At 37.1% G+C, this 22713-nt stretch overlaps 1 protein-coding gene across 1 annotated transcript; it reads right to left on the reverse strand.

Annotated features, from left to right (window-relative positions):
• Window positions 1-1093: 1093 nt before the first annotated feature.
• On the reverse strand, window positions 1094-21336 carry LOC138174922 (transmembrane protease serine 11B-like). Its single transcript, XM_069105094.1, has 10 exons — window positions 21308-21336; window positions 18853-18971; window positions 15256-15371; window positions 15085-15152; window positions 12404-12564; window positions 10216-10254; window positions 6240-6429; window positions 3895-4154; window positions 2527-2669; window positions 1094-2017 (listed from the first exon to the last, which is right to left on the reverse strand). The coding sequence occupies exons 1-10, from the start codon at window positions 21334-21336 to the stop codon at window positions 1856-1858; spliced, it is 1287 nt and encodes a 428-aa protein (XP_068961195.1). The 3' UTR covers window positions 1094-1855.
• Window positions 21337-22713: the final 1377 nt, after the last annotated feature.

The raw sequence follows: 22713 nt of genomic DNA on the forward strand, positions 1-22713 counted from the left end.
CAAAAGTTTTTTTCACCAAAGTCTTTGGCACTGCCAAATATCTCAATAGCAGAAACTAATATGACTTTATCAGAGGAAATTACATGAAAGAAAAGGTATTAAAATGTTTTACTACTGCACCCTAAGGACCACTTTGTATCTAACTTGCAGCAGAAACCTTTCATATTTATCGTCTCCCCCACTGGAATGTAAATTCCTTGAAAGTAGGAATTGTTGGGATGCAGTGAATAAAGCACTGGCCCTGGAATCAGGAGGACCTGGGTTCAAATCCGACCTCAGACACTTAACACAAAAATCTAGCCCTGTGACCTTTGGGCAAGTCACCTAACCCCAATTGCCCTCTAAAAAGCCAAAAAAAAAAAAAAGTAGGAATTGTCTTGCTTTTCTATTTGTATTCCCAGAACTTAACACAATGCTCTATGCATATGAAGTGATGAATAAATGTTTCATTCATTCACCTCTCTCATTTCTTTCATTTTCAAAACTTTCATCTTCACTGCCTATCCTACATGTCTGGAATTCCCTCCTTCCTCACCTCAATCTACCATCCTGCCCTGGCCTTTTTCTAGTGCCAGTTAAGATCCCACCTTCTTCAAGCCTTTCCCAATCCCCCTTAATACTAATATTTTCTCTCTAAGATTATCTCTAATTTATTCTGTCTGTGTTTTATTAGTATATAGTTCTTTGCATGGTGTATCCCCCATTAAATGGTAAGATCCTTGAGAGTAGGGACTTTTTAAATTTCTTTGTATCCTAGATATTAAGCACAGTGGCTGGCACATAGGAGGTACTTAAAAAGTATTTGTTAGGGGTGGCCAGGTGGCTCAGCAAGTAGGAGCACCAGCCCCAGTGTCGAATGACCTGGGGATCGAATCTGGGCTCAGATACTTAGCACCACACCCAGAAATAACTGGCCGTGTAACCCTGATTGCTTTAAAAAAAAAAAAAGTATTTGTTGACTTATTAAAAGTACCTACTTTGTGCCAAACACAGCACTAGGAATTGTTTGTGATGAAAAATCTCATCCAAAATTTAATCAAGAACACGGAAATCTCTTAGGATAGGAACAGGAATTTATTCTCTTGCTTAGGTGAAGAGGGTGATCTTCCGCGTGACCGTTCATGAGGAAGAGGCACTTTACGAAAGGCAGAACAAGAATTTATGCTCTAATGGGGTCCCTTCTCCCATTGGTCAGGGGAGTGGGCTCAAGTCTAGGCTCAAAAATCTTCCCCAGGGGTTAAACAACAGAGGAGACCGCCAAGGAGGCTGATTGACAGCAAGGGAAAGGAAGGGGCCACAGAGGCAGGAAATCTGAAAGCCTCCTGAAAGGGCTTGCAGCTGATTAACAATTGAAGAAGGAGTGGGGGAAGGGAGAGGGAAGTTCTGAGAAGTTTTTACTTCCCTCCCACACAGAATCATAGAACCAGAGAGCTTCAGACACACTCAAACAATGTTTGGTTTCTTTTCTATGCTGAGATTAAATCAACTGATTTGAGTCAGTTGTATAGGTTTGATCTGTGTAAAATTTAAAAAGAAATACAATTGTGAGGAATATTCATTTTGGATCAGAATGATAACATTCAAAAAATTCACAAAATATAAATTTAGACAAAAATATTCACTGGTATTTGCCATTTCTTTCTTTGCTTCAGTTTCATTGAGGAGTGAAACAAGTAGATTCATGTAGATTGTCTGTATTCAGATAGAAATATAATATATGAATAAGTAGTTTTCTAAGCATGCTTTCAAGACAATATTTTGGTCATTATTCAGAATACTAAAATACATAAAAATGAATTTTTGATCAGTATTTGTAACTTGTAATAATTTCTGTTATACTCCATGAATTACTTCTTTAGATTCCAGTTTTGTTAGCAATCCAGTCACGGTAGAAAGTCACTCTGGTGTAGACACCTGGCTTGTTCACTTTACCACATCCTTCTCCCCAGCTCACTATTCCAATGAGGTACCAGATACCTCTAGAACCAAGTGAAGCTAATGGTCCACCAGAGTCATTCTAAAGAAGGAAAAAAAATGTTTATAATGCCATACCTATTTATTATTATACTTTCCTTCTACTCTGATTCTCATATGTGTTCATAAATTTGCACATAATTTTACCCATTAGAATATTAGCACCTTGAAGATAGGAATTGTTTTTGTGTTTTTGCCCCTTTTGGTATCTACAGCAATTGATACATTGCAAGAATTTGATAAATGCTTATTAATAGATGGATGAATGAATGGATGCCAAGAAATTTCTTTTTATATGGCATTTCCATGGAGTTGCCTAACTGCCTGGATATCCAAGCAAAACAACAACATATCTCAATTCACTCTTCAAATGTTTCTTCCTCCTTGAGAACAGCCATGCTCACCTATGAGCGCCCTTCTTTCCTCTCTCTCTTTTCACTCTTCCCCTGTCCCTTCAACTGCCCCTTTGTGTGTTATTTTTCTCTCAATAGAATATAATTTTCTTGAGGATAGAGATTGTCTTGTTTGCTTGTATTTGGGTTTCAGACCTACCTGACAGGCATCAATTTTTCCACTCATATATCCTGCACATAGCATGGAATTCTTAATCAACCTAAAATATGCCCCTGGAGCACTGCAAGTATCAGTATCAATGATTTGTACAGTGGCTTGTTGAAGTATCACTGGCAAAGGTCCTAGAAACAACAAATGATGTTCTTAGTTAGCTACTCTGAGACCCAGGAGGAGACAGAAGATACATAGCTGTATTTCATTATTCTTGATCTATTCTAGGGATGTTTTGAATCTTGAATGGTCACCAAAATCCCTTCAAGAAGAGATATCAAGCAACGGAATGGTGAATTTTCTTTGTTACTATTCCATGCTAGGCCTTTGTCTCATTTCTCACATCTTTTGGTCAGAAATTAACTAGATTCCAAGAGCCCATTAAGGTCTCCAGGCCAGAAGTGGGGAACCTGCAGCCTCAAGGTCACATGTGACCCTATAGGTCTTTAAGTGTGATGCTTTCTGAAGTTTAGATTCAGTTAAAGGGTAGCCTCAGGTTGCAGGCTCCCCACTCTGCTCTAGATCCTGGGGATATTTCAGACACAGTTTATGGGTCTACTATCAAACTATAAGGCTTATAAATCTTAGGCATGGGTTTCTTTTTGAAGGGGAGGAGTTCAGGGGTTGGGGTGGGAATAATACCTAGGGCAAGTGAATGATCTTCAGAAGGCTTTTGTTGAACCAAGGGCTTATTTTCTCTGATCACTCCCCAGTTATGAACTCTGTGCCTAAACCTAATGTAGTTAAGTACATAAGACCCCTGAGAGAGGGAGACTCCCAAAACAAAGGAAACAAACATAAATGGAAGATATCTAGGAACATTGGACATCTTCCCTTCAGTTGTACTTCTTTGCTAGACAAAAATATTACCTATCCCTTTCCTTTGTTCCACTAGACTGTAAGTTCCTTGAAAGCAGTAACTATATTTTTACCTTTTTTTTTTTTGGTATCCCCAGCACTTAGACAGTACCTGGCTCATTGGTAGGCACTCAATAAAAGCTTGTCGACTGGCTGATTCTTTCTCCTAGTGATACCCAACTTCACAGTGTTATAAGGGCCAATTTCCAAACACTACCATTGAAATGTTTAGTGATAGGAATGTCATCATAGACAGGTAATTAGCACTTTCATAAGAGTTGCTTCCCACTCTCACAGAGCATCTGTTCAGATTCTGCTCACAGTTTCCTTAAGGACAAGCCCATCTGTACTGACTCGCTGAATAGTACTTGGAACTGTCCAGCACCAGGAATTGGGAGATAGGAGATGCTTTTGATTCCCCTTACATGACACTCAACAGTCTTCTCTGCAAGGTGAGCACCTCCCATGATGCTATTTAGTTTTCAGTGAAGAACTTACCACTCATAGAAAGTTTTCCCCATCCTGTAACAACAGCCATATCACCTGCTGAAAAATTCTGTGTGGCTTCAGGAAGACAAATGGCACGAATGTTTTTTGTGAAAGTGACTTCTTTAGCAAGTTCCACCAAAGCAATATCATCATGGACCAGTGGAGGTTGATAATCTTCATGAATAATGATGGTTTTAATGTTTCGTTTCATGTAGGGACGATTTACCACATTTCCAAAAGTGACAGTCCATTTTTTGGTGTCATTATTCCTAAGGACAAAGTTTAATTTGAATATCTTCAGCCTCCATGTCGAAGTGGTGCTCCTTGGGTTTATTATTTCATAACATTAACATTTTTAGGTAACCTATTATGTCCAGTTTTCTCAACAGTTTACCTCAATTTACCTTTCCAGTTCTATCTCCCATATGCCACACAAAAACTCAATTCTAGCCAGAATTGTGTTCATTAACCTCATGATTTTGTACTTTCTCACCTGTAGTCCAACTTTAGAAAGTTATTTGCCTTTTCAAAATATATTTTGCCTTCCTAGAATTTCCTTCATTCTCGTTGAATTTTTCCCCATCTCTTTTGAAATCTTACTGGTTCATTAAAACAGTTCAAATCTCATTTCTTCCGTGAAAAAAATCTCTGGCTATCTGAGATGTAAGAAGATCTTTCTTCCTTCTGAACTCCTAGAATATTTATTGTTTGTTCCATTCATTTTATACAAGTGCTGCCAACTTATTTTTTTTCTTTTAACATAAGATTTCTAAATATGATTATAAATTCTTGGGAAACAGGCTCATATGTAATATCATAAAATCTCAGTTAGAAGAAGCCTCAAAGAGTGACCAGATACCTGAACTTGAAGTTGGCTAAATAATGAGAACCAACTGCATTTATTTAACACTCTCCATAAAATAACCCCTTGATTTAGATAGACAAGTATTATTTTTCCCACTTTAGAGAAGTAAAAATAGGCTCTAAAAAGTTATGGTTTGCCAATGGTCACTCATGTCTGAAGGAGGATTTGAGTACATTCAGCATACTACCTTGTGCTTGAACACTGGAAGTCATCTAGGTTTTGTTTGAAGACCACCAGTGATGGAGAACTTACTACCTTCTGAGGAAACCCATTCCATTTTTCTGTTCAAATACTGGCTATACCACTTGCTGCCTGCATAACATTGGGCAAGCCACTTAGCTTCTCTGGGCCTCAATTTCCTCAATTTTAAAATGAGGTAAGACTAAAACATCTCTAAGATTTCTTCCATCTCTGAACCTAAAATCCCATGACAGTTCTTATTGTTAGGAGTTTTCTTCCTCTATAGAAATAATTCTACCAATCTTAAAATTTAACCCATTGCTACTAGCTTTACTTTAAGTTCAATGAGAACAAGTCTGATCCCCCTTATCAGTAATGACCCTTTGAAAATACTTTCAGATATCTGTCACTTGCTTTATTAAGTCCTGTCTTCTCCAGGCTAAAAATGTCTCAGTTCCTTCAGCCAGTCATCATATGGAATGATCTTGAAGCCCTTTGCCATTCTAATGCCCTTCTTCTAAGTTGCTATCGATTATCAGTGTTCTTCCTAGCAATGTGGTCTTTGTACTATGTGCCTCTATATCTCCAACAGCACAAACCAAAATATTTTACGCATAATAGTAGTGCATAGAGTATTTCTTGCTTGGTAATTATCATAATCCCACCTCTTCATATTTTACCTGTAGATCTTAACTTGGTGTTGGTACTCCAGAGCAGAAGTCTCAAACATGGGGCCTCTGCAGCAAGTAACACTACCAAGAGTGGCCCAAAATGTGATTGGGAAATATAAACAAAAATACAGTGAAACTTAGATAATACTACATTTTATAGCTAATATGCAGCCTGCAGGGTTTATTGGATTATGGATTAGTGCCCCCACACACAATTTTTTTTCTTTTTGGAGGGCAATTGTGGTTAAGTGACTTTGTCCAAGGTCACATGGCTAATAAGTGTTAAGTGTCTGAGGCCAGACTTGAACTCAGGTTCCCCTGACTGCAGAGTGGGTGCTCTATCCACTGTGCCACCTAGCTATTCTCACCTTGCATTTAGTAATAATGATAAAAGATCATATTTGTATTTCACTATAGACAGTATTTTCTTCTAATAACCCTGTGAGGATGCTAGGCAAGTCCTTATATCCTTTTATAGCTAGGTAAACTGGGGCTCAGAGATAGTAAATGATTTGCCTTAACTCAAAAAGCTAGTAAGTGATGAGTCATAACTTGAAACCAAATATCATGACTCCAAGTCCAGTGCTTTTTAATCTGGACCGGACTATCTCACTCCTCGTCTCAGTTGGTAAACTTACCTTGGAAAACAATGAGCTGCAGACACTAGCCACTTATTGCTGATCAGAGATGCCCCACACTCGTGCTCACCATTCAGTTTTAGACTGGCTTGCCAAGGCCATTCTCCTTCCTTGGAAGGCTTTCCTCCTATGATTCTGTTATTTTGTATGATTAGGTCATCTGACAACAGTCTTAGTCGTCTCCCACAACCTGTCAGAAAAAGTTATCAGTTTATGAACACTAAGAACAGGAGTTCTGATTATGGTAATATATGGTAATAAGCCACTGTTTCCATTGACTGGAAGATAGTACCAGATGTAAATAGGGCTGTCAAAACTGTAATAAGTGACATTTTTCTTCAGGGATCCCAGTCTCCCATTCTATTTTGTTTTCTCTATTTAACAGAATTTTCATGCTCCCCTTTGGTGACCATCAACCTCTTGGGCTCTCTTTCTTCCCCTTTCTTCATCAGAATTCACTCACAATGAACTCATTCACATTAAGGTTTGATCAGACTCACAAGAGAAATTTATGGGCACACTGAATATGGTGGAACTTGGGAGGTAAGAGCCTGTCATCTGAGAGTCATAAGGAGAGGAGAGTCAGGTGTAATTTGAAGTATAGTCTAGATTTTAGGAGAAGATATTTCAAAGAATAGACAACCATAGCCTGAGATTCTACAAAGAAATCTGGATCATCAGATATGAAAGACTTTTAGGAATGAAATTCTGGTGATATAAACTGAGGTGCTCCAGTTATTTTTAATGACCTTCCTTAAAAGTGGCACCCAGAACTAAACACAATTCTTTTGAAGTCCTCTGACCAGGAGAGAGTACAAAGAGACCATGGATTTCCTTTTTTAGGACCCTATGTTTCTATTAATGTAATCTGAGATTATATTAGCTCTTTTGGTTCCCAGGACACATTGCTGTTTCATATTAAATTTCTAGTCTACTATATAACCCCAATTTGCAATTGCCATTCATTCTGATGAGAGATAATAAGAACAGCTATCTATGTGTGTGCATGCATATATGTACATATATATACATATACATATATAACTTTATTTTGCAAAGTGCTTTGCACAGAATTGGATAAAAAAACAAGTATTGTTGCACAGCAAACTAACTCACCAACCACTTCAGACTTACAAAGGACAATGTGTGAGAGGCAGAAGTCAGGGTAGGGAGCTGAAGACTTGGCCAAAGAATATCCTAAGGAAGGCTGATACCCATTATCCATTGAGTCTCGTAATAAATGTTAATGAGGACAGAATTAGCTTTTAAAGCTCTACTGGGGGCAAGAGGAAGATCAAGGGGGGGAAAAAGAACCCTGGCTTAAAGTGGATAGCTAAATGAAAAGAGATGATAGAGAAAAGGAAAGAGTATCTAACTGCTAATTTGCTTCATTTTTCCCCAACCAAATATGATCCTTAGACAGGAAAGAATAAAACAAAAATGGCTAGCAGGAAGTAAAACCAATAATATGTGAGAAGGTAGCGGGGAAAATACAGTGAGTTTAGGAAGCTTTTGACTTGGTTGAACTACAGTCATGATACTGAGGATGCTTTCTGTTAAACTTGCTGCTATGATTGCTGGACTGCTCTCAGGGATGTTTGAGGAACTCTGGTGAGAAAGAGCGGTGCCTTGGACCTAGACACAGACAAATACCAACCTAGTTTTCAAATGGGAAAGAATTGGCTTCTTCAAACAATAGTCCACTGCACTTGCCACTGATTCACAGTAAAATTGCAAACATTGTTATTGAAAGGTAAGGCAACAAGAGTGTAAGTGCTTGCTATGGACAAGACACCGTGCTGAGCACAAGAGAGAAAAACACAAGCCAAAAGAACTAAAGCCCAAGTAGCTTATATTCCAATGGGGGAAGATAACATACAAAAGCATTTTGAAAGGAAAGAAATAATTTTGAAAAGCCCACAGGCATTCACTAAGTCATGTCATACTCACTTTTTTTCTTTGAAAGAGGATAGGACTACTAGTATGGGTCAGAGGAATGCTGGTGGCATATATTAAAATCTGTTCTTTGTGGTTAAAATGGACAAAAATGGGCAAGATGATGGTATAGCTAAGTGGCTTCTGAATCTGTTGACCAAATCTAAAGAGCATCTAATTTTATCATAAAGTAAAGTCTTAGTAAAGTGCCTGGAATATGGTAGATCATTAATAAATGTTGACTAATTAATTGGTTTCTATAGCAGAGGTTCTCAGCCTTGAGTCCATGAGCTTATTTTTAAAATATTTTGATAACTGTATCTCAATATAATTGGCTTCCCTTGTAACCCCATTTTTAAAAATTGTGTATTTAAAACCATTATGGGAAGAGGCCCATTGGCTTCACCAAGCTGGCATACAGGGTCAAGAATGTAAAAAAGGGTTAATGGAAACTCCCCCAAATAACTTTTATTGATCTCTTCTAGTCAATATTTTTACCAATGACTTAAACAGAATCAGAGATGTCATACTTGTCAAATTCATAATTATGCAAAGCTATGATGGATGTCTAATACTATAAGTGACAGAACTTGGATAAAAATCATTTAAACAGGCTTAAATGGTGAGCTCATAAAAAGAAAATGAGTTTGAAAGATGATAAATATGAAGTCTTACGCATGGCCTAAAAATATCAACTTCACAATTACAAGATAAAGATTTGTCTGGAAAGCAATAGATGTTTTTAAAAAATAGAGAAGAGTTAGAACAGAGTCAGCAGTATGTCAAGGCAAACATAAGTGCTAATGTGACTTTTTACTGCAATGTAAAAGCATAGTGTTGAAAGGGAGTCATTGAGAGTTCCAGGTTAGTCTCTCCTACTCAGTTAGTATCTTAAGCATTACATTCAGTTCTGTGTACCACATTTCATAAAGGACAATGAAAAACTGGACTACATTCACAGGAGTGTGACCAAGTTGATAAGAAGAAGGCAACTATGCCACATGAAGGTTGGTTGAGCAATGTTGAAAATGAAACAGTGACCTCAAGGAAATAAAGGATTAACCTAAAATGGTTGTTCATACTTAAGACAAAATTATTTATGTTGTCCTTTATGTGAAGTTTGCTGTTATTTCATGTACATTAGTCTTCTCTCCTCAACTAGATTATAAATTACTGGAGGTCAGAGAATATGCATCTCCCATAGAACCTAGAACAGTATAGAAATATAATAAATACTGATTGGTTTATTCAGAACCCTCTCTAGAGAAAGGAAAGGTTCTATTCACACAGCAGGTACTGTTAAATATTTTGTAACAGAAATGCTAAGAAATATAAAACACTAGGGTTTTTAACTTACTTTCCCTCTGTGATTTTAACCTCAGAATCAACTGTGCTATGTGAATGAGTTATGAAAATCCGTGAGTCTTCTAAAAGCATTATATTAAAACCCAAGTTCATGGTACCTAGACATAAAACCCCAGTTCTTTTTAACTGCAGTGACAGATAGATTGGCCAAAAACTTTGCCTATATAATCTGACTTCTCAAAGTTATTTCTAGGAGCTGACTCTAATTTCATGAATATTATTTATGGCCATCTACTCCCTCCACTCAACCTCCATTCCCAGGCTGCTGGGCACTGTTAGAAAAAATTATAAAGCTCCATTGACGAGTTCCACTAGAAATGATTACCATTTAGCCACGCTTGGGCTCTTGTTGGTGTTACATGCTTTATTACTTGGTGACTCCCTGACACAGAGCCCACAGTTTCAAACATTTGTCATTCTTCACAACTCCCCAGCTCTATTTTCAGTCTCTTCTGACTCTAGCCAATGGTTTTGTCTCTTAATGGAGTGTTTTAAGGAAACAAGACTCCTTTTCATCTTTTCTACAAATGTACTTGGTGCTTCTACTATGGAAAACATTAGACATTTCACCATATGATGCATTTTAAGATTTAGAGGGATGGTGGGAGATGTGCTGAATATATCTGTGTATATTTTTTCATATGATATATTTTTTGTTTAATATTTTTAAACTTACAGTTGATAACAAGTTTTTCAGCATCATCTTTACTGATTTCTGGAAAAAGAAAAAAGTAAAGCATAAAGTTAGCAAGAAGATGATATTTCACCAAGAGGCTAAGTTTGTTTAAAGAAATAGAGCCATAACTCGAGTGGGGTAGATAGGGTTTTTCCTTTGGCACTGACCTCTAGTGGAAGGGTATGTTTTCTCCTCACAGTGGGCTGGAGACCAGGGTCCCCAGCCTTGAAAGTCATCTGCTGGCCTTCCCTTTTTAGGAAGTTAGGGAAAAATGTGGGTCAGGACATGATAAGGCCACACCAAAACTGAGGAATACAATAAGTATAGACTATTCTGTCTCTCAGCATGATTGCTGTCATGGTCAGACTTTCCTAGAACGTCCTGGACTCTACCCAACTGCCTCCTCCAACCCTTTGTTCAACTGGATTTTTCCCAGATGCCAGAATTCCTACTTATGGCTCTGATGAGGATTTTAACATATTTTTGGAGCCCAGATATATGCAGACATCATTCAGTCTAATCATTCAGTTAACTGTATTAGATGGGGTCTCAGACTTCTATTTGATCTAATAACAATATTCTATCTTGCTATATAATGATGAATAAATAACATATTAGCTGATTAGTCATTCTCCTATGCTACCAACAAAACAAGACAGGATATAAAAATTAAACTAATCAGTTTTACTATATATGAGCTGATTTAGTGAAATGTTTAAAGTTAAAGGAGCCTATAATTAACATAAAAAGTCCTCTGAGATACCTGCCAGCTCTATAGTTATAATCTTATAAGTATGACTGAAATGTGGGATATATATTACCTATATATTTTATTTCTTTCCTAATCCTTATTAATCTGGATAATTGAGAACTGACTAAATATTAGGAAAGAATTTCACTTATTACAAAAATTTTATTTTTTTTCAATAAAGGGAAGGTGAGAGCATTCTAAAATAAATGTTTGTTCATTTAAAAAATATTAAAATATATATTAAATAAAGCCATGATTTAATCCACAGAACTAGATGACTATATTTTTGTATAAGAAGAATGATTTGGTTTGATCTCCTTGCTAAGAATATGTTACTCTCCTTTTATGGAATTACCAAGTTTAGTTCTTTCTTTCTATGAAAGAGGAAGAATGGAATAGGAAGGAATACTACCATAGTCAAGCTCATTGACCACTGAGGGGAGAAAAACTGTCCATTCCCCCTTGACCAGCAGTTACCCCCAGAGGACTATTACAGCTCCCTTCAGATGTAGTTTTATAAGGTATGTTTATCATATCATATCATGTCATGTCATGTCATGTCATGCCATATCATATCATATCATACTATGTTATATCATATCATATTATATATTATGTAGTATGATAAAGTCTTTATTGGAGAGCCAGTTGTTGCCTGCAATTTCAATGTCAAAGTAGGTAATAGTTCTATTATTCTGCCTTCAGTTTTGCAAGGTAGCCAAGAAATCCAAATTGACCTCTAGTGATATGAACTAATAGTATTTAATTGGAATATGCTAGCATCCTACAATTTGTTATTCAATAGCAATTCATAATCATCCTTTGATTTTGTGAATGTTTTATAATGTGTAAATATTTACAATATGTAAAATAATCTAATTTACTCTTTAGGGACCTCTTCCAGTACCTTTATTTGCAAGAAATGGCAACCCTCCCTACTATTAAAATATAAGTATTCATTATTTTTTCCTTCTAACCTCCAACCCCCCCCCCAATCCAGAATCTGCTTCCTATCCACAGAACTTCAGGGGGAGGGAAGATGCTACAACTGTAATGTTGAAAGGCTAAACTATCCATTTTTCAAGAAAAAGCCTACTTTCACATTTACATACCCTTTCTTTCCCCATTCACAAAGTGTAACATCTTCTATATTGTTGATTGCTTCAGGCCCCCAAACCCATTATCCTTCCACTTCCTTCTGACAAGCAATAGCATAAGATTTCAGGAAAGATATTCACTGAAATGTATTTTTTATAAATAAACTTCTTAAATTATTATTGCTTCCAGTGACCCAGAAAATTAAACATTAGGAAATGATGGTAAGTTAAATATCACGCAAAGTGTTTTACAATTCCAAATGTACTACATAAATACTAGTTGGTATTACTATTGCTATCATTGCTATTATTATTACTACTATTAAATAAATGAAAATACCCATAATCTTAAGAGAAGAGGGGTCTGTGGTCAAGGATGTTTTGTTGTCCTCTAGCATCTGATGTAAGATACTTTCAATTTTTCTCCTCATGTCATCCCTCTTTGCAAGAACAAACTTAAATGCCAGCCAAATTTTAGCCATCACACCGTTGGTCTCAGCACTAGAAACAATAGGAATAGTTCAATATGTTGGTAATAGTACCTTATTCTTTGCTCTGATACCTCACAACTCTTAGCTCTTCTATGGATTTAAACAGTCTTCCTTGTTTTAATCATAAAATCCTTTACCAACTCTAGAGTTGAAACCAAAAATATTTAGTCTGTCCATACCCAATGTACAGTGGGCTTTGTCAAGTTTCTAAGACCTGAGAAATATGGTATATGAAAGGAAATGTGGTCCAGAACTAGAGTCAAATGTAAATTTTACAAACAAATAAGCTGATATTAGTGGTCCAGGCAAAGGGTTGCAAAAATCAATGAGCAGTGATGCTGGGATTAGCATTAAAACCTCAAGTAAACAGACTCTACTTAACTAGCCTCAACAATATTTTTTCTCCTGATTTTTATCATGTCACAGAAAGATTCAAAGGTCTATTGATAAAAGCTGATTGTTGGGTTGTATTCAAAGTAACTACATCAAAAACAGGGGCAACTAGGTGGCATAGTGGACAGTGTTCTGGTGCTAGAGTCAGAAAAAATCATCTTCGAAGTTAAAATCTGGACTCATACACTTACTAGCTGTATGACCCTGGGCAAGTCACTTAATCCTTTTTACCTTAGCTTCCTCATCTATAAAATGAGCTGGAGAAGGAATGGAAAACCACTCTAGTATCTTTACTAAGAAAAACCCAAATGGGGTCATGAAGAGTTAGACACAACTGAAAAAATGACTGAACAGCAATAACATCAAAGACATGCAAAAGGAGTCAGTAGCTATCCTGCCTAATCTACTCTTCCATTTATGGTACTGAATAAAATAATTTGTTAACAGTGATAACTCTGAGTTATTTCAAAGAACCTTAATTATCAGAAAAAGAGTCATCTGTTCAATATATTCTTTTTTAAAACTTTCTATACAGACCTGTGATTGTATTAATATGGAGAACTCCTAGTGAGGAAACTTCATTTACCAGCCCAGAATGTCACCTGATCTCCAGCTTGCACTGAGAGGTTAGATGACTTAGTTACATAGCCAGTATGCTTCGGAGACAGTACTTGAGCCAATACTTCCTTCCTCTGAGGCCAGGTCATACTGCCTCTGTATTCTCCTTACTAAGGATATAGTTACTGAGGCATGAAATTATTTTTTTAGACATTTTCCACAAAGAAATGTGAGGGGAAGGGGAAGATTTAAACACTATTAAGTATAATATGCAGTTTCTCAATCGTAGTAAATGAGGGCTTTGCTATTATTCAGTACATCCCTAGAATTGGGAATCCTAGGCCAAAAGAGCAGCCAATTGGCATATTTGAACTAGTTTAAACCTGAACAGCCTATTTTATAACCATGAGCAAGTTACTTAACCCCAATTGCTTTTAAAAAAAATCCATTAAAGTTGGTAATGGATCTCCAGCTATTCTCCCCACCAGGAGATCAGTGGTCTAAAGACTACCCAAAACAATCAGAGTTGTCTAAAAGAAGAATGGATTGCCTTGGAAGATAAGGAGTTCCCTATCATTATAGGTCTTCAAACAGAGACTGGATAATAACTGCTCAGGTGTTAGGTTGGGAATGCTTTTTGGATATAGGTTGAACTAAAATGATGGTTGAGATCCCTTTTGAACCTAAAGTGCTGTGATTCTGTTATTCTGAGTCTAAAGGATGGAAGTATTATTGTGACTTTGGGGACTGACCCAAGATAATATTGAGTGATCCTAATTTGGATATGATGAAAACTATTCTAATTTATTATAGTTTTGCCTTGTTTATCCCTTGATAAGGCAAGTAATATTATCAGCTGAGCTGTCACATCTCTGGGCTTAAGGACTCATATTGAGTTAAGGACCATGAAACTTGAGTAGTCCTCAAGCTTTGTGTTGGGAAGTTTAGAGATGAAGGAAATATTAGTAAAGAATGCAAGAGGAAAGAATCCTCGGACCAAAGGTAAAGTTTCCAGGAACAATTTTGAAAGGAAAATTGTTCTCTTCTGATACCTAGGGAAATTGACTAAGAGTCAATGAGGCCCAAGGCCCAGGGCTGGATCTTGGCTTCCTATGTATTTGAACAGCAATAGGATCTATGATTTCATCAGTCTAAAGAACTCCCTGCTTGGAAACTCCCTCTGCTATCACAGATTGCCACCAATATAATACTTGGCAGACAAGGCTAAAGAGTTGCTGAAGGCACATAGTAGTAACATTTCATAGTAGTAAAAATTCCTTTCAAGAGAGGACATTAATGGTTCGATTTACTTATATACTCTTACCATTTACTCAGCTAATGATGCACAAAAAAGGTGGAAATGGCCTGGTGACACTCTATCTCTGAAGAGTATTATTTTATTCCCCCCCCCAAAGGATCTTGAAGTATAAGGTCTGTTGTAAAGTGTTGATTTCCCATTTTGTCTTTACTTGGTGGGTAGTGAGTCCCCCACCACTTCAGGTTGTATGACCACTTACTGGAAATGGTCTCTTCCAAATCATAGATTCTATGCTTCTAGTTATTGAAAGAAATTACTTACGGTAGATGGATGACTTGTGAGCTAATATACTCTCTGGATATGCTAGAATTATAAAATGTTTCAGATATCTGTTAAAAGAAAAAAAAAAAAGGTCAGTAAGCAAATTGTCTTAGTATACTCACATTTCCAGGAATGCTAGAATGAAGTAAAAATAGTCTGGTTCTGACTTACCAGATTCTCTATTTTTTCAATCAGAGCTTTGCTTTCCTGTGAAGTTCTCTTCCTACAGTCATAACTGTTGGAGACACCAGAGATATGAAAGCTACCTTGGTAATAGTGGGTCCTTTCTGTAAGAAAAAGAAATCTTCAGAGTAATATGCAACTGAAAAGGATGTCAACTCCAGATTCTTAACTTCAGAAAATAATGTCTAGAATCATAGATTTAGAGCTAGAAGGAACCTTTCGGGTTATCTTGTCCAAGTCCTAGGAAACTAAGGCCCAGAGAAGTCATATAGATCGTAAATGACAGAGCCTATATTTAACCTAGGTCTTCTGACTCCAGATAAAAAAAAAATGTCCCTACTTAGAAAGCAAATTTTAGCTGTTTTCCCCTAGAATAACTTTGGAGGAAATAATAAACTCTGGAAATTAATTTATTTGGGCCACTTCATTGGGGATACTTACCCAAATTATCCCAACCTAATAACCATGCAACTTTACACTACCATGTAAGCAGGAATGTGAGCAACTTTTTTCCTGTATCCCTCTCTTCTTTGGGGAAGCATCCCCACCTTTCCAGGGTAACAACACCACCCCAACATACATTGTTCAGTGCCACAGAAATGTTTTTTCCTACACTTCTTTGTTCAGAGGCCTTACACTGTGCCTTATTACTTTCAGCATATGGCTACCAAGCTCTACTCTTTCCTGATTCTCATGCTCCAAATACCCATTATCTAGTTCAACCACCTTAAAGGGGAGGGAGGGTGAGTCCTGTTTGTTCCTGTTTCCATGTAGACTACATGTGTCTTTATGGGACTGTCTAGACATGGTTCACTGGGAGGCAAGAATAGATATCTCTAGTCTAGAGTCTCCTTTTCCTACTCTGATTTCAAGTGAGACTGATTCCTGCTAAGAGGGGAAGTGGGAGGTTTGGTCTAGAAAGTGTCTCTCTGATGTCCTCAGAGAGAAGAGGTGCAGGTCTATTGTTATATCCGTCTGTTTCTTTAGCTATTGATAGTCTAGGGGAGATCATTTTTAGATTTTTTAAAGATAATTTTTAGATTCAAGCTGTATTTCTCATTATTATCCCTTAACAGGAAAAGAGGACCTCATACTTGGACATTATATATATACAAGACTTCACCTTTCCACCAGATGCATTTCCACAATGAACACACATAGTGAATAGTAAATAAATCCATTTAAGCCAAAGAAATAGTGAACAGAAATCAGAAAAAAATACATTTGGGACTATATAGCAGATAATACACAGAGTGAATAAGCTCTCACTTTGAGAGTGAAATAATTCAGTTCAACTGAGAAAGTATCTCAGATCTCACCCAGGGGAGATCCCCCAAAGTCTCTTGCATAACAATCTGGGAATAGGAACATGATAGGGATCACCACTTCCTCTACATGTCAACTTCTTCCCAAAGTCATTTTCTCCCTTCAAGAACCTGAAAAGAACTAGGAAAGGTGTTTTTTTCTCTCTCAAAGCTGAAAGTTTGAAGACTAGAAGGAATAGATCTCTTCTTTCTAGCTCTTACCAAATCCCTCCCTTATACAAACATGGAAGACTGAGTAACAAATTACCCTTGAGGAGAGCCCCATACAAATGACTGTTTGAACAAAGGATTACATTGATTTCTACTGTGAAGGAGAAAGATGCTATATTAGCTCCTAGGGATACAAAGATCTTTTAAATGTCACATTCCTATCCTTAAGAATTTATAATAGGCAAGAGAATACAGTTAGTCAGTCAAAAAGCATTTATTAAACACCCCCTATGGGGCAGACACTGTGCCAAGTACTGGGGATACAACAAAAAATAAAAGAGAAGAAGAATATACAGTACAAGGAAGAGTGTGACAGGGCAAAGGAGAGCATTAAACCAAGTACTCAGGGAAGGGGATGAGCCCCAGCTCCATAGTAGTGCCCAAGCTGGTATTTGAATAGGGATGTGGAGGTTTTCTACAGGTAGAGATGAGGAGAAGGTGCATTGCAGGTATGAACATCACTAGGCAGAAAGGTGTAGGACAAGAGCAGGGAACATCTATTAAGTAGTGTGAAGGGGGAAATTATTTCTGTGAAATAAGGTGATAGTTTTAGGGCAGAGGTGGAGAATCTGCGGCCTAGAGATCACATGTGGCCCTCTAGGTCCTCAAGGGCAGCCCTTTGACCAACTCCAAACTTCACAAAACATCATGGGATTTGTTGTGAAGTCTGGATTCAGTCAAAGGGTCACACTTGAGGACCTAGAGGGCCACAGTCTGCAGATTCCCCACCTCTGTTTTAGGGAAAGATTATTGAGATAATGGAAAATGAATGCAGTTTTCCTTAAAGTACACTGGGATAATATGGCATAAAGAGGCAGTATAGCATCACAAAAAGAGTACTGGATTTGGAAGTTGAGGCTCCTTAATTTCAATCTTGGCTCCACTATTTGCTATTTTCATGAACTTAGATATATCACTTATATACTCTAGGTCTTGGTTTCCTCATCTGTAAAAATCATATTTGACTACATAAGCCATGGATCTCAGTCTGCGACATTTTAAAAGTGATCTTCAGGAAATTGGGCTTTGAACTTTTGCCAACTGATTAATTGTGAGATTTTCAATTTGTGAGAATTGTGATTCAAATTCTAAGAATTCATTTAGTAGTGATGATATGTCTGTTAGTAACCCTCCAATCATACTGCATAATACATATATCTACAAGTGTATACATATGCATTGAGAAGCAGCATAATACAGTAGAAAGAAAGATGAATTGGCAGTCAGCCTTTAGCTTCCCTGAGCCTCAGTTTCATAATCTGTAAAATAAGGGAGTTGGACTAGATGACCTTGAAGGTCCTTTTCAGCTCTAAATCTATGAGCCTATGCAGAGTTGTGCTAGAGTCAACTCATATTGATTCCAAAGAGCCAAAGGTTAAATTTTCAGTGTGAGCATTTGCACCATAGGAATTGACAAAAGCTACAAATCAGGGGCTTGATTTCTTGTTTTGTTTATTGTCTAGACTTAAGAAAGTTATAGAAAAAATGTGAATAAGGCAGGTTAAAAGAAGAGTGTGTCATGCATTTTCAGAGAGTTGTTATTAAATATTTACCAGCACATTCTTGAAGGAGAGAGAGAAAATATGATAGAAAGTCTCTACCTTGTATAACCAGGTTCAAGTCCTTACTGACACACAGTGGTAGTGTGACTATGGACACATCACTTAATGTCTCAATGCCTCAGGCAACTCTTTAAGACTATGCATATGTAAATATATATCATACATCATATACACATACATATATGTATGTATATATGTGTATGTGTATACAAACAGTTTGGGGTGGGGGGCTAGACTATGATTTCATCCATATAGGAAACTCTCAGTGAGATCCCTTCACAAATACAGAAAATTGTAGCTGAGTCAACTGATATTGCCAACTTTGACGTTTTTTTCAATGATCAACATATTGTTATGTTATGCACATTGTATACCATAAAATAATTTTTCCACAACATAACTAATTGTTCATAAGAGTATATGACAATTTCAAAAGGGAAAGTAGAATTATCACAAACTGAAAAAGTGAAAACATAAACAACACTGACCAATTGCCAAAAAATGAACAAGGAGACCAATGGTTACTCCCAAGATCACCAGAATTCCAAACAAGATAAGGGCAATTATCCATAATGGTAAGGATGTCCTTTGGGAAGCTCTACCTGTACTGTGAAGGAGAAAGAAGATAGATTAGATAAACAGTCAGGCTATTCCTATCTTATTTCCCTAACTAGATAACCAGAGCACTGGACTTGAAGTCAGGAGTTCAAATCCAGTCACAGACACTTACTAGTTGTGTGACCCTGGGCAAGTCACTCAGCCATTATGTACTGAAGCTTTCTCATCTGTAAAATGAGGGGATTGAACTCAACTTCTAAAATCTCTTCCAGCTCCAATTATGATGCCATGATCTTTTAGATCACTGAACAAAATACACAATGTGTTCTTGTTTTTATTCAGTCATATCTGACTCTTTGTGACACCATTTGGGATATGCTTGGTAAAAATACTTGAGTGGTTTGCCATTCTTTCTCCAGCTCATTGTACAGATGAGGAAACTGAGGCAAACAGGGTTAAATGGCTTGCCCAAGGTCACACTGTCAGCAAGTGTCTGAGACTGGATTTGAACTCAGTGTTCCTGACTCTAAGTCCAGCCCTCTATCCATTGTGACACCTAGCTGTCCCATACAATGTTGGCACAACAATGTCAAATTGGATAAAAATTAGAAGCCCCAAATATATTTAAAAGTGATGATATTCAGAAAAAAATTAAAGTGGAAATAGCTCTAGCTTTATCAACATAATATCAAAACTTCATTGTCAACCAATTTAATTCCACTCAACAGACATTTAGTAACAAAACCAATTAATTTAGCAGGAGAAATTGTAAACATTTGGCATTGTGTAGACAAAGCCTTAGAGATTACTATAGCCAGCCTTAGTCTAAGTTTGCAACACTTAAGTCTATGATTATTTCACAGTTTTTAATGGCAATATACCTAATGTCATTGTAGGATTCACATGGAGGAAATTATATAATAGATGGGTCTATTCTTTTTTAAATTAATATAATATTTTATTTTTTACCAATTGCATATTAAAACAATTTTTAATTTTTTAAAAAAATTTGAGATCCAAATTCTATTCCTCTTTTTTTCTTTTCCTCCCCTCCAACCTCCCTGAGATGGTAAGCAATCTGATATAGTTTATTCATGTGCCATCATGTAAAACATTTCAATATCAGTCATTTTGTATACGAATTAAAATTTTTAAAAAAGAATGAAGAAAGAAGATTAAAAATAGCATGTTTCAGTCTGTATGCAGATAGTATCAATTCTTTCTCTGGAGATAGGTCTATTCTTTTTTTTTTTTGCTTTTTGGAGGGCAATTGGGGTTACGTGACTTGCCCAAGGTCACACAGCTAGTTTTTGTGTTAAGTGTCTGAGGCCAGATTTGAACTCAGATCCTCCTGACTCCAGGGCTGGTGCTCTATTCATTGTGCCACCTACACGCCCCAAGAGATGGGTCTATTCTTAAAGTTTCATCTACATTCTGTCATTTTTAGTTCCATATTATCTATAATTTCATCTCAACTTTCATGGATAAAATGTGCAACAATAGAAAGGCTTGTACTCTGCAGATGGATTTGCCAACTTTGATATTACATTAAAAAGGAAGTACCTTACTAATGGCCTTTCTATCATTTCAAGAATCATCCTACTATGACAAATATATCCTTTTGGGCTCTTCAGTCTTTACTACAACCCACAATAGTCTTTTTCCTCCATGCCTTTATGCAATACTTTGGTGTCTCCCCTGAAAGACACATTCATTTTCTCTCCTTTGACTATTTGCTAATTAACATTTCCTTCTTGATTCTCAAAGAAATAGGTGATTCATGATGAATTCCAAGAATAGGTTCCTTGGTTTTACAAATTGTACTTTACTTGGTTCTACTTGGAGCTCATCAGCAATGCAGAAAGTCTTACTTATACTGATGAAATGTTTCTTTCTTGTTTGAGTGGATGACACATTTTAGAAGTGGTTTGGTGTTTACCTTTGTCATAAAAGATGTGCTGAACAGAGTCTGACTAGACAAGGGATGTCAGTGTATGTTTGTATATGCCATTGTGATAAGCACTTAATGAGTCCTCACATACTGACTAATACCATCACTGGGACAGCACCTGAGATTTCATTGGTATGAGGAACTTTTGAAGAGGAAATTCCTTTCACCAATGCAACTTGGTCTTAGAGAGTTGCCTTGACAACTGAAAATGAAGTGACTTGTCCAGTATCACACAACCACAATGGATTAGACATAGATTTGACCCCAACCCTTCCTACCTTCAAGACCATCTTTCCTCTACACCACACTGCCTCTTAATTGCATCATGACCCAAAACTAAACCTACTCAATGAAATCTATACTGTTCATCTCCACTCAACAAACACTTATTAAGGGCCTAGGTGATAGTGAATCATGGAAGCCCAGGATTTTACCTGAAAAAAAGAGTGATGTAAAGAGGCATGGTGGATGCCAGGAGCCATGGTATATTATCATTTCATGTATGAGAAGCAGCATGAAAGATGCCAAAGACATTCATACCCAGAAAAAGAAGTGGGTTAGTCATTTAGTGAGAGTGAAGAAATACAGAAGGATAATCTACATACTGCACTGGTGCCCCTAAAATAGCAAAAGAATCTGCCAAAGGCTTCTAACAGATCTTCTATGGGAGATTTGTGGAAGGTATGATAATTGCACTAGATGGGAAAGTATGGGATGTTGGTGATCACCACCAATGGAGCACATACCCACACAGATCAGATAATGGATTCAATAAAAACAGTGGTCAATTTAAGCAATAAGAATGAATGGTCCTATTAATACTTGTTTGAGTACAATGCTGCTTCACTTGGAGACTGTGTAGTGTGTGGGTGGCAGTTCAAATTAGTTCCTGATTTTCCAAGTACTTGATCACTAGAAATCTTTATGTGCTGGTTGTTGTTCAGTTGTGTCCAACTTTTCATGACCCTGTGAACTACACAGCACATCAATATTGTCTATGGGGTAATGATAATCATTCTCCCCCAGATCCTTCTAAACCCATCTCTACCCTCTTTCCCCCTCTCTACTCGTGCTTTTTCGGACCAGAGGCTCACTATATTATACTCAGATTCCATGCCTGAGACTATTTTATAGATGGACCTTTTGGCTACCTCCACGGTTAAAATTTTAATAATGTCTAGCATTCAATCAATAAACATTTATTAGAACCTAAGATATACCAGAAACCATGCTAAGCACCGAGGTTACAATCACAAAAATGGAACAGTCTTTGACCTCAAAGAACTTAGACTTTACAGGAAGAAAAAATGCATGCCTAAATAAGTAAGTGCAAAATAAATTCAAGGTAATTTCATGGGTGAGGTAGCCCTAACAACTAAGGGAACCAGAAGATGCTTCTTGGAGGAGGTAGCATTTGAACTTGGTCTTGAAGGGAGCTAGAATTTTCAGGAGACACTGACACTTCCCTGCCCAAGAAAACCTGTGGCAATTTTATGGCTTTTTCTCAGACCTTATGATTCTTGGCTCTGCAGCAGGTGACCATATGGTCCATCCACCCATTTTTATGTATGCTGTTTTCCCTGGGGCTTTGGAATATTCTTCTCTTTTGCTTTTCTTCCAACCTGCCTGGCCATTCTTTTTCTCTTCTCATATGTTAGATCAACATCCAAACCATATCCCCATATCTTGTTCCCTAATGGTGGGTATTGCACAAGGCTCTGGTCTGGGCTCCTTTCTCCTTCTAGATCCTGGGTTCCAGGAACTCTTTATGTATAGAGAAATAGTTTAGATTGGAGAGAGAGAGAGAGAGAGAGAGAGAGAGAGAGAGAGAGAGAGAGAG

This window comes from Petaurus breviceps, unplaced genomic scaffold (assembly GCF_028583685.1).
Source record: "Petaurus breviceps papuanus isolate PSGF00001 unplaced genomic scaffold, PetGlider_PUasm1.0 76, whole genome shotgun sequence".
NCBI lineage: Eukaryota > Metazoa > Chordata > Mammalia > Diprotodontia > Petauridae > Petaurus > Petaurus breviceps.